This window comes from Mus musculus, chromosome 16 (assembly GCF_000001635.26).
Source record: "Mus musculus strain C57BL/6J chromosome 16, GRCm38.p6 C57BL/6J".
Taxonomy (NCBI): domain Eukaryota; kingdom Metazoa; phylum Chordata; class Mammalia; order Rodentia; family Muridae; genus Mus; species Mus musculus.
The window spans coordinates 97,346,079-97,358,754 of NC_000082.6; the positions used below are offsets into that span (position 1 = coordinate 97,346,079).

Consider the following 12,676-nt stretch of genomic DNA (forward strand, 5'->3'; position numbering starts at 1 on the left):
TTTGTTTTGTTTAATTCTAACAGTGCCTCCCCCAGACCACCTGAATGGGATTGTCTGGTGAAGAGCTGAAGGCAAATTCCCTGGGTGATTCTGATAAAGATAAAGTCATGAGGGAGGGCACAGTCACCAGTGTGGGTCCTGCACAGGCGTGTCATGTGAGAATACAGGCTGAGCGCTATCTAGGGTAGCACTATTTCAGCAGGTGGACATTGTAAGCTGAAGAGGGAGTGAAGGAAGATAAAGTTGGTAAGACAGAAGTATAAGGACGGGAAGAGGCTCATTTGGTAAAGATCTTTTTTTTTTTTTCCTCAAATTTTTTTTTTCTTTTCCATTTTTTATTAGGTATTTAGCTCATTTACATTTCCAATGCTATACCAAAAGTCCCCCATACCCACCCACCCCCACTCCCCTACCCACCCACTCCCCCTCCTTGGCCCTGGCGTTCCCCTGTACTGGGGCATATAAAGTTTGCCTGTCCAATGGGCCTCTCTTTCCAGTGATGGCCGACTAGGCCATCTTTTGATACATATGCAGCTAGAGTCAAGAGCTCCGGGGTACTGGTTAGTTCATAATGTTGTTCCACCTATAGGGTTGCAGATCCCTTTAGCTCCTTGGCTACTTTCTCTAGCTCCTCCATTGGGAGCCCTATGATCCATCCATTAGCTGACTGTGAGCATCCACTTCTGTGTTTGCTAGGCCCCGGCATAGTCTCACAAGAGACAGCTACATCTGGGTCCTTTCGATAAAATCTTGCTAGTGTATGCAATGGTGTCAGCGTTTGGATGCTGATTATGGGGTGGATCCCTGGATATGGCAGTCTCCACATGGTCCATCCTTTCATCTCAGCTCCAAACTTTGTCTCTGTAACTCCTTCCATGGGTGTTTTGTTCCCAATTCTAAGGAGGGGCATAGTGTCCACACTTCAGTCTTCATTTTTCTTGAGTTTCATGTGTTTAGGAAATTGTATCTTATATCTTGGGTATCCTAGGTTTTGGGCTAATATCCACTTATCAGTGAGTACATATTGTGTGAGTTCCTTTGTGAATGTGTTACCTCACTCAGGATGATGCCCTCCAGGTCCATCCATTTGGCTAGGAATCTCATAAATTCATTCTTTTTAATAGCTGAGTAGTACTCCATTGTGTAGATGTACCACATTTTCTGTATCCATTCCTCTGTTGAGGGGCATCTGGGTTCTTTCCAGCTTCTGGCTATTATAAATAAGGCTGCTATGAACATAGTGGAGCATGTGTCCTTCTTACCAGTTGGGGCATCTTCTGGATATATGCCCAGGAGAGGTATTGCTGGATCCTCCGGTAGTACTATGTCCAATTTTCTGAGGAACCGCCAGACTGATTTCCAGAGTGGTTGTACAAGCCTGCAATCCCACCAACAATGGAGGAGTGTTCCTCTTTCTCCACATCCACGCCAGCATCTGCTGTCACCTGAATTTTTTATCTTAGCCATTCTGACTGGTGTGAGGTGGAATCTCAGGGTTGTTTTGATTTGCATTTCCCTGATGATTAAGGATGTTGAACATTTTTTCAGGTGCTTCTCTGCCATTCGGTGTTCCTCAGGTGAGAATTCTTTGTTCAGTTCTGAGCCCCATTTTTTAATGGGGTTATTTGATTTTCTGAAGTCCACCTTCTTGAGTTCTTTATATATGTTGGATATTAGTCCCCTATCTGATTTAGGATAGGTAAAGATCCTTTCCCAATCTGTTGGTGGTCTTTTTGTCTTATTGACGGTGTCTTTTGCCTTGCAGAAACTTTGGAGTTTCATTAGGTCCCATTTGTCAATTCTCGATCTTACAGCACAAGCCATTGCTGTTCTGTTCAGGAATTTTTCCCCTGTGCCCATATCTTCAAGGCTTTTCCCCACTTTCTCCTCTATAAGTTTCAGTGTCTCTGGTTTTATGTGAAGTTCCTTGATCCACTTAGATTTGACCTTAGTACAAGGAGATAAATATGGATCGATTCGCATTCTTCTACATGATAACAACCAGTTGTGCCAGCACCAATTGTTGAAAATGCTGTCTTTCTTCCACTGGATGGTTTTAGCTCCCTTGTCGAAGATCAAGTGACCATGGGTGTGTGGGTTCATTTCTGGGTCTTCAATTCTATTCCATTGGTCTACTTGTCTGTCTCTATACCAGTACCATGCAGTTTTTACCACAATTGCTCTGTAGTAAAGCTTTAGGTCAGGCATGGTGATTCCACCAGAGGTTCTTTTATCCTTGAGAAGAGTTTTTGCTATCCTAGGTTTTTTGTGATTCCAGATGAATTTGCAAATTGCTCCTTCTAATTCGTTGAAGAATTGAGTTGGAATTTTGATGGGGATTGCATTGAATCTGTAGATTGCTTTTGGCAAGATAGCCATTTTTACAATGTTGATCCTGCCAATCCATGAGCATGGGAGATCTTTCCATCTTCTGAGATCTTCTTTAATTTCTTTCTTCAGAGACTTGAAGTTTTTATCATACAGATCTTTCACTTCCTTCGTTAGAGTCCTGCCGAGATATTTTATATTATTTGTGACTATTGAGAAGGGTGTTGTTTCCCTAATTTCTTTCTCAGCCTGTTTATTTTTTGTGTAGAGAAAGGCCATTGACTTGTTTGAGTTAATTTTATATCCAGCTACTTCACCGAAGCTGTTTATCAGGTTTAGAAGTTCTCTGGTGGAATTTTTAGGGTCACTTATATATACTATCATATCATCTGCAAAAAGTGATATTTTGACTTCCTCTTTTCCAATTTGTATCCCCTTGATCTCCTTTTGTTGTCGAATTGCTCTGGCTAATACTTCAAGTACTATGTTGAAAAAGTGGAGAAAGTGGGCAGCCTTGTCTAGTCCCTGATTTTAGTGGGATTGCTTCCAGCTTCTCTCCATTTACTTTGATGTTGGCTACTGGTTTGCTGTAGATTGCTTTTATCATGTTTAGGTATGGGCCTTGAATTCCTGATCTTTCCAAAACTTTTATCATGAATGGGTGTTGGATCTTGTCAAATGCTTTTTCTGCATCTAACGAGATGATCATGTGGTTTTTGTCTTTGAGTTTGTCTATATAATGGATTACATTGATGGATTTTCGTATATTAAACCATCCCTGCATCCCTGGAATAAAACCTACTTGGTCAGGATGGATGATTGCTTTAATGTGTTCTTGGATTCGGTTAGCGAGAATTTTATTAAGGATTTTTGCACCGATATTCATAAGAGAAATTGGTCTGAAGTTCTCTATCTTTGTTGGATCTTTCTGTGGTTTAGGTATCAGAGTAATAGTGGCTTCATAAAATGAGTTGGGTAGAGTACCTTCTACTTCTATCTTGTGAAATAGTTTGTGCAGAACTGGAATTAGATCTTCTTTGAAGGTCTGATAGAACTCTGCACTAAACCCGTCTGGTCCTGGGCTTCTTTTGGCTGGGAGACTATTAATAACTGCTTCTATTTCTTTAGGGGATATGGGACTGTTTAGAAGGTCAACTTGATCCTGATTCAACTTTGGTACCTGGTATCTGTCCAGAAATTTGTCCATTTCGTCCAGGTTTTCCAGTTTTGTTGAGTATAGCCTTTTGTAGAAGGATCTGATGGTGTTTTGGATTTCTTCAGGATCTGTTGTTATGTCTCCCTTTTCAGTTCTGATTTTGTTAATTAGGATTTTGTCCCTGTGCCCTCTAGTGAGTCTAGCTAATGGTTTATCTATCTTGTTGATTTTCTCAAAGAACCAACTCCTCGTTTGGTTAATTCTTTGAATAGTTCTTCTTGTTTCCACTTGGTTGATTTCACCCCTGAGTTTGATTATTTCCTGCCGTCTACTCCTCTTGGGTGAATTTGCTTCCTTTTTTTCTAGAGCTTTTAGATGTGTTGTCAAGCTGCTAGTATGTGCTCTCTCCCGTTTCTTCTTGGAGGCACTCAGAGCTATGAGTTTCCCTCTTAGAAATGCTTTCATTGTGTCCCAAAGGTTTGGGCACGTTGTGGCTTCATTTTCATTAAACTCTAAAAAGTCTTTAATTTCTTTCTTTATTCCTTCCTTGACCAAGGTATCATTGAGAAGAGTGTTGTTCAGTTTCCACATGAATGTTGGCTTTCCATTATTTATGTTGTTATTGAAGATCAGTCTTAGGCCATGGTGGTCTGATAGGATACATGGGACAATTTCAATATTTTTGTATCGGTTGAGGCCTGTTTTGTGACCAATTATATGGTCAATTTTGGAGAAGGTCCCGTGAGGTGCTGAGAAGAAGGTATATTTTTTTTGTTTTAGGATAAAATGTTCTGTAGATATCTGTCAGGTCCATTTGTTTCATAACTTCTGTTAGTTTCACTGTGTCCCTGTTTAGTTTCTGTTTCCACGATCTGTCCATTGATGAAAGTGGTGTGTTGAAGTCTCCCACTATTATTGTGTGAGGTGCAATGTGTGCTTTGAGCTTTACTAAAGTGTCTTTAATGAACGTGGCTGCCCTTGCATTTGGAGCGTAGATATTCAGAATTGAGAGTTCCTCTTGGAGGATTTTACCTTTGATGAGTATGAAGTGTCTCTCCTTGTCTTTTTTGATAACTTTGGGTTGGAAGTCGATTTTATCCGATATTAGAATGGCTACTCCAGCTTGTTTCTTCAGACCATTTGCTTGGAAAATTGTTTTCCAGCCTTTCACTCTGAGGTAGTGTCTGTCTTTTTCCCTGAGATGGGTTTCCTGTAAGCAGCAGAATGTTGGGTCCTGTTTGTGTAGCCAGTCTGTTAGTCTATGTCTTTTAATTGGGGAATTGAGTCCATTGATATTAAGAGATATTAAGGAAAAGTATTTGTTGCTTCCTTTTATTTTTGTTGTTAGGGTTGGCATTCTGTTCTTGTGGCTGTCTTCTTTTTGGTTTGTTGAGGGATTACTTTCTTGCTTGTTCTAGGGCGTGATTTCCGTCCTTGTATTGCTTCTTTTCTGTTATTATCCTTTGAAGGGCTGGATTCGTGGAAAGATATTGTGTGAATTTGTTTTTGTCGTGGAATACTTTGGCTTCTCCATCTATGGTAATTGAGAGTTTGGCCGGGTATAGTAGCCTGGGCTGGCATTTGTGTTCTCTTAGTGTCTGTATAACATCTGTCCAGGCTCTTCTGGCTTTCATAGTCTCTGGTGAAAAGTCTGGTGTAATTCTGATAGGCCTTCCTTTATATGTTACTTGACCTTTCTCCCTTACTGCTTTTAATATTCTATCTTTATTTATTGCATTTGTTGTTCTGATTATTATGTGTCGGGAGGAATTTCTTTTCTGGTCCAGTCTATTTGGAGTTCTGTAGGCTTCTTGTATGATCATGGGCATCTCTTTCTTTATGTTTGGGAAGTTTTCTTCTATTATTTTGTTGAAGATATTAGCTGGCCCTTTAAGTTGAAAATCTTCATTCTCATCAATTCCTATTATCCGTAGGTTTGGTCTTCTCATTGTGTCCTGGATTTCCTGGATGTTTTGAGTTAGGATCCTTTTGCATTTTGTATTTTCTTTGACTGTTGTGTCGATGTTCTCTATGGAATCTTCTGCACCTGAGATTCTCTCTTCCATTTCTTGTATTCTGTTGCTGATGCTTGCATCTATGGTTCCAGATCTCTTTCCTAGGGTTTCTATCTCCAGCGTTGCCTCGCTTTGGGTTTTCTTTATTGTGTCTACTTCCCCTTTTAGTTCTAGTATGGTTTTGTTCATTTCCATCACCTGTTTGGATGTGTTTTCCTGTTTTTCTTTAAGGACTTCTACCTGTTTGGTTGTGTTTTCCTGCTTTTCTTTAAGGGCCTGTAACTCTTTAGCAGTGCTCTCCTGTAATTCTTTAAGTGACTTATGAAAGTCCTTCTTGATGTCCTCTATCATCATCATGAGAAATGTTTTTAAATCTGGGTCTAGATTTTCGGTTGTGCTGGGGTGCCCAGGACTAGGTGGGGTGGGAGTGCTGCATTCTGATGATGGTGAGTGGTCTTGATTTCTGTTAGTAGGATTCTTACGTTTGCCTTTCGCCATCTGGTAATCTCTGAAGCTAGCTGTTATAGTTGTCTCTGTTAAGAGCTTGTTCTTCAGGTGACTCTGTTAGCCTCTATAAGCAGACCTGGGAGGGTATCTCTCTCCTTAGTTTGAGTGGGCAGAGTATTCTCTGCAGGCAAGCTCTTTTCTTGCAGGGAAGGTACCCAGATATCTGGTGTTCGAACCGGACTCCTGGCAGGAGTTGTGTTCCACTCACTAGAGGTCTTAGGATCCCGTGTGGAATCCTGTGTGGGCCCTTGCGGGTGTCGGGCAACTCCGCTGGCAAGGAACCCCGGGGCTCAAGTGGAGCGGAAGGGGCTTGTGCCCCAGGTCAGTCCCGGGTAGTCCGCTTCCCTATTTACCGCAGTCTCAGGTTCCGCGCGATTGGATTGGGGCAGGGGCTGTGTTCCACTCACCAGAGGTCTTAGGATCCCGTGGGGAATCCTGTGTGGGCCCTTGCGGGTGTCGGGCACTTCCGCTGGCAAGGTACCTCGGGGCTCGAGTCGGTAAAGATCTTATATTGCAAGCAATAAGATCTGAGTTCTATCCCCAGCACCCTCTTAAAAAGCCGGTCTACCCTTATAATCCTATCACTGGGGAGGTGGAGACAGGAGCATCCTCAGGTCTTACTGCCTGCCCAACTAGCCTGATCAACAAGTTCTAAGTTCATTGAGAAAACTTGTTCTCAAAAAAAATAGAAGGTGGAGAGATATTGAAGAAGATGCCTGGCATTGACCTTTGCCCTTCACACACATTCACAAACACATACAAAGAACTGTGGCTGAAAAATTAGAAGACAGGGTAAGAGCAAGAATGTTCTAAGTGAGTGGAGGATTTAGTTTATGTATACATGGTGAGGAGAAGTCAGGTGGCAGGCACATAGGACTCCGGAAGAAAGCAGAGATGCAAGTTTGCACTGGGCTGCAGGTGGCTGGGCCCTTTGTAGCCTTCTTGAGGCCCAGTGATAGAAAAGAATGCTGCCTCTTGGTCCAGGTAGCAGATTCAAAATGTCCAGGTCCTGTTTAGCCGTTTCCTCCAGCTGTGGGTGGAGTGTTTGATATACAGGGTTGGTTCGGCTTGGTTGTGTTGACAGTGACACAAGACCCAGTAGAGAATGATTGATCTCAAAAGCTGCAGGCCCTTTAGTCAAAGCTGTTTCATACAAACACTAAAGTAAACTTTGCCCTTTTACAACTCCAGACTTGCAGGAACTTTGGGACATGTAAGAGGCAGACAGACCAAATGCAGACATAGTTGGGAGGATCTAGCTGGCTGTTATTAATCCTGATATTAACAGAAATTTTTACATGTGTCATGCCACTCATTGCAGTAACCTCCACCCTACCCCAACGATATAATCTTCATTAAAATGTTGAGTTGGGACCAGGGAGACAGTGCAGTGGTTAAAGTGCTTGCCATGCAAGGGTAAAAGAGTGGGTAAGCATGGCAGTCCCCCCTCCCCCAATTCTAAACTCAAGGTAGAGACAGGGCATTCCCAGGGCATGCTGACTAGCTAGAGTAATCATAGAGTCGAACTCTGAGTTTGATTGAGAAAGCCTACCTCGATGAATAAGGAATAGTAATCAATAGAGGATAGTTTCCAACATCAACCTGGGACCTGCACATGAATGAGCACAGAGCCCATACATGGAAACACACACACACACACACACACACACACACACACACACACACGGGAGGAAGTTGGTCACCATGATATATTTGCTATTTTATTTATTTATTTTGTGTGTGTGCAAGTAAATTCATTGGGTATGTGCATGTACTTGTGGAGGCCAGAGGTTGAACTTGGGTAATGGTCCCCAGGAGTTATTTTAGATACTGTTTTATTGCTATAAAAAGACACTAGGCCAGGCGTGGTGGTGCATGCCTTTAATCCCAGCACTCGGGAGGCAGAGGCAGGCCGGTTTCTGAGTTCGAGGCCAGCCTGTTCTACAAAGTGAGTTCCAGGACAGCCAGGGCTACACAGAGAAACCCTGTCTCAAAAAGCAAGCAAGCAAACAAACAAACAAAGACACTATGACCAAGGGAACTTGTAAGATAAAGCAATTAATTAGGGGCTTGCCTACAGTTTCAGAGGGTTAGCCCATGATTACCATCATACGTGCGGCAGCAGGCACTATATATATGGCTTGAAAGCCACAGCTGAGAGCTTACATCTAATCCCAAGGCATCAGGCAAAGGGGATTGGGCTAGAGTGAGCTTTCAAAACCTCAAAGCCATCGACAAACCTCATCCAACAGACCACACCTCCCAATCCTACCCAACAATTTGGAAACAAGTATTCAAACATATGAGCCTATGGGGTCCAGACTCATTCAAACCACCAGAGGAGCTGTCCACTTTTCTTTTTATTATTTGAGATAGATCTTTCACTGGAACCTAGAACTTGACAATTAGATGAGAATAGCTGGCTAGTGAGCCCCAGGGATTGCCTCTCTCTGCCCTCCAGGTTGCTGGGATTACAGGGAAGCGCTGTCATGCCTGGGTTTATAAATGGGTGCTTGGGATTAAACTCAGGTTTTCATGTTTGCACAGTCAGCACTTTACTAATTGGACCCAGGTGTGTTTTTATTTTAATTGTTAATGTTTCTCATTTTGGAGTCATAGTTTGTTAAATACAGATCAACATACTGAGGCCCTCAGTCACTTGTAAGAGTGTAGCTGGGTCCTGGAATCAGAAGTTGGAGAAGTCATGGTGTGAGAAGAGCTCCAGTGAGCAGAGCCAGCTATCTCCAGGGGGTGCCACTGAGGCACCCCATGTCAGGAAGTGTTGTGAATGCAATGAGGCAGGAGAATGCTAAGGCCACACAGAGTGAAGACAAGGAATCTGGTGCTACCACTTCAGGGCCCGACCAGTACTTTATTGACAAGATGGCCCTACCACTCATTAAAACGGCATGTGCTCTTGATCCTGTCTCTATGCAGTTGTTTATACACCTCCCTTTTGCCAGGGAAAGCTTGGAATAGCCATGCTACATGAAATAGAGATTTTCAAATAAAAACACTAACTAGATCCGAGTTTTACAGATTTCCCCTGTGTTTATTTTTTAACCTTAGAGAGCACAAATGTCTTTAATATTGACCTTATACCTTATACATCCTGTAGCACCTGAGTTGATGTCCTCGATAAATTCCATGTGCTTCCAAAAGGATGCTGTCATTCTGAGAGCTGTCTGGGTGGTCCCCAACCCCTCAAGACTGAACACCAGGGTTTGTAAATAACTACCTCTTTTTAAATTGTCCTTTCCTTACAATCTTGAATTTAAATGTGAATATATGAATGTAAGAGCTCGCGATAACTATGCAGATTTATGGGCAATAACAATTTAGGTTCTATCCTGGAATTCAATCAGGCCTGCCTTCGTGTGACTGGGGATTCCTTGAAGCTTGGATAGAGTTAAGAGGGGGGAAAAGTGCAACCTGTAACCAAAACCATTTAGAAAGTAGAACAGCTGAAGATCTGGGACAGAAAGGTCCCTGGTAGAGCAAGAAAGGATTCTGACATTGGAAAGGAGGGAACAAGCATGGACACTTGTATCTGGAAGTTCCGGTTAAGGATTAGGGACGCTTGATTTCTACTTTCCATTGTTTGAAGATGGTCTTGTTTGTTTTTTTTAAAAAAAAAAAAAGCCAACATAATTCAGCTGGAGGAGACACAAAGATTTCTCCTATTCCTTGATTCAGCAAAAAATCGATGAGTTTAGCTGCTGTAATTGTCCCCCCTGCGTTCAGTACCTGAAATAAAATAGCCCTCTGAATGCATTTCTGCGGCTTCGGTGTCTGGCTAAACAAGTATTAATTAGATAATCTGCGGAGAGCTGGTGGGAGGATGAAAGAGGGGGAAGGCTGGATGGCAGCCTCATTTGGGACCCTGATAGTAATTCACTATCTTGGTGGACTGACTGAATCCCTGGGAGATTGAGCTCAGCTCCTAGCGGAATTGGATCTGCATTAAGGACAAGAGGAAAGCCAGGAAGACCAGGCCCAAATCTACCTCCTCAAGCTGTGGTTTTGGGTTCAGGGGAGGGTAAGCAGGAAGGAGCAATAACCCAGATCCCTTCTCAGAAATTCAAAATCTGCTCACCTGCTTCCCCTATCCCTGGGGCTCTCAGCGCCCCCAGCCTCCATTCATACTTCAAATCCTTTCTCAGAGAACCAGCTAACTCCTAAGGAGCTGGAAGGGGAGAACCACGCGTGGGAGAAGCTCCGAGAGGCAGCCAGACCCTGTTGGAGTGCGCTTGGCAAGCGGAGAGGTGCACTCTTTCACAGTTGCCTGCCCCGCGCTCTGAGCCTTAAGTCCTAAGGGCACTTCTGCCTCTGCAGGGACAGTGGACCCCCGGGGGTTCCTTGAGCGCAGGACCAGAAAGCCAGTTTGCGCTTTAGCTGCCCCTTTAAGGGTTCCCGAAACTTTCCAGCAGCTCTAAGCTGAGCCTCGTCATATCCGTTAGCCGTGGCCTCCCGGGCACGTTCCGGGGAAATTTTGCACTCCAGTTTCCCGGGGAAGAGGCGCGACCCGCGCCCATCCTTGACCTTGGCCACGGAGGAGGGGCAGGGCCTGCGGGGAGGCGGCCGCCAGAGGGGGCAGCGACTGAGAACTTGTTCAACTCTGCACCGCCTTCTCCAGCCTCCTCCCTGTCCGCCCCGCCCCGGCCGGCTAAGGACCGCAGAACCGCGCTCGCAGACTCGCCGAGCCCCCGCTGCGGGGATGGGCGCGCTGCTTCGAGCACTCTTGCTCCCGGTGCTGGCGCAGTGGCTCTTGAGTGCGGTCCCCGCGCTGGCCCCCGCGCCCTTCACGCTGCCCCTCCAAGTGGCCCGGGCCACGAACCACAGAGCCTCGGCTGTTCCCGGACTCGGGACCCCCGAGTTGCCCCGGGCCGATGGTCTGGCCCTCGCACTGGAGCCTGTCAGGGCTACTGCCAACTTCTTGGCTATGGTGGACAACCTTCAGGGGGACTCTGGCCGCGGCTACTACCTAGAGATGCTGATCGGGACCCCTCCGCAGAAGGTAGGGTTGGGGGCGGTAGTTTCTGTGAATTGACTCCACGCGATTTAATGCCGTCCCTAAGGCAGTAGCTTTCACTGGGAAGAAGGGTCAGGGAGATGCATGGGTTGGGTGAGGAGTGGAGGCGCGCGCTAGGGACGCACCAGGGAGCGCAGCCTCTGCCGGAGCACAGCTCAGGGGGTGTGAGCAAATGTTTCAGAACTTGGTGGCCCTCCCCCACCCCGTGGAGCTTGACAGCTGAAGGAACCTGTAACATGCTTCGGGCCCAGGAGCGACGCCTCCTTCCAGCAAGAGCGGTACCTACTGAGTGGGTGGTGGGTGGGGTCTTGGAAAAAGGTGCTGTTAGGTGCAGGGAAATCACTGGAGTTGATACCATCTCTATGCTGTCTCATTGCTAAAAAGACTCTTGGACAGCATCCAAGGCGCAGTACCCTTTAAAAGAGATTTCTCCATGAGCTCAGCTAAAAGACACCCGGTTCCAAAGTGTCTCTTTGCAGGGCAGAGCCAGCCGTCTTCCTTCCTCGGAGTTTGTTTGCTGGCTTCCTCATAGCTGTCCGGCTGCCCAGCCTCTGGGAGCCGTGCACCCGCCAAGGCATGCATCCTGCGGGGGTTGGAGAATGTGAATGCCATTAGCTGCTGGGGAACACCAAGCGCGTAGCGAGTCAAAGATAAAACAAACGCAGTCCAAACAGCTTTCTTCCCCGCCTTGTGCCGATGTTCATTTAACACTTCGAGTGACAGGGAACACCGGCTCCCAAGCACGGAATCTGGCAAGGGAAACAAAAGCCTCACAGAAGTGATCCGACCCTCTCCAATTCGAATTCAAGTTGTCTCATAAGTTGAACGCACCGTATGAAGACACTTTATTTTTAACATCGTCGTTGGGGGTTGTCATGCTGATGTGATTACCCATAAATAGAACATGCTCATGACTTTTGTATAATTCTAATTAAATTATTCAAGACTTTAAGAGGATGAGCCATGCTAATTTTTAAAAAGAGAAACTGCAGAGTAACTTCTGTGGTTGTTTAGACCTTCAAGAGTGTTTTACTCAAAACGTTAGTTGTGGTTGCTGTACAGGGTCCTTGTGTGCGCAGTCCAGAAGTGGCTGCAGGGCAGACTGAAGGGGGGTGGGGTGGGTGGCAGTGTCAGCTGAGGAGGCTTAGGGTCCCCTGAGCAGTCTGACCACCATGTGAGCATGATCTCAGGGCAGAGGGAATCCTGTGAACTGCCGTTGGCAGGACTGCATAGAACAGGAGGGACCTGCCTCTTTCTTTTATACACAGGCCTCAACTGAGTCCTCATGTGTTAAGGAAAAGGAAACCAGGAAGAAAAAAAAAAACTTTAAAGAGGAGGAGAAGACTTCTCTTACAAAGCTCTCCCTTGCTTTGCCTTTGTTGATAATTCAATGACCTTTACTTTAAACTCAGTGATGAAATTTAATTAATTTAATTACCCAGGATGTAACGAGCACCCAGGTTTGTATCCTTAGCACAGCCAAGGAAGTACTTCCTCTGAGGTTATTTCTCAGCTAGACTATAGCATGCTTCTAAGCAAGGCTGGTTTGTGACAGACAAGTACCATTTCTGCATATCATTCCACAGGAGTGAACCATTCTGTATTGTTGCCCTGGTATGATGAAGGGACAAATTGCTT

At 45.1% G+C, this 12,676-nt stretch overlaps 1 protein-coding gene across 2 annotated transcripts in view; it reads left to right on the top strand.

The window, feature by feature from the left end:
• The first annotated feature begins 10,649 nt into the window (after positions 1 to 10,649).
• Positions 10,650 to 12,676, top strand: part of Bace2 (beta-site APP-cleaving enzyme 2) — an 86,209-nt gene continuing 84,182 nt past the window's right edge. Inside the window, exon 1 of one of the 2 annotated variants that reach the window (NM_019517.5) lies at positions 10,650 to 11,023. In NM_019517.5, coding sequence (NP_062390.3) covers positions 10,724 to 11,023 — 300 coding nt within the window. In that variant the 5' untranslated portion in view covers positions 10,650 to 10,723. The remainder of the gene's footprint in view (positions 11,024 to 12,676) is intronic. The other variant, XM_006523068.3, reaches the window with a different exon arrangement.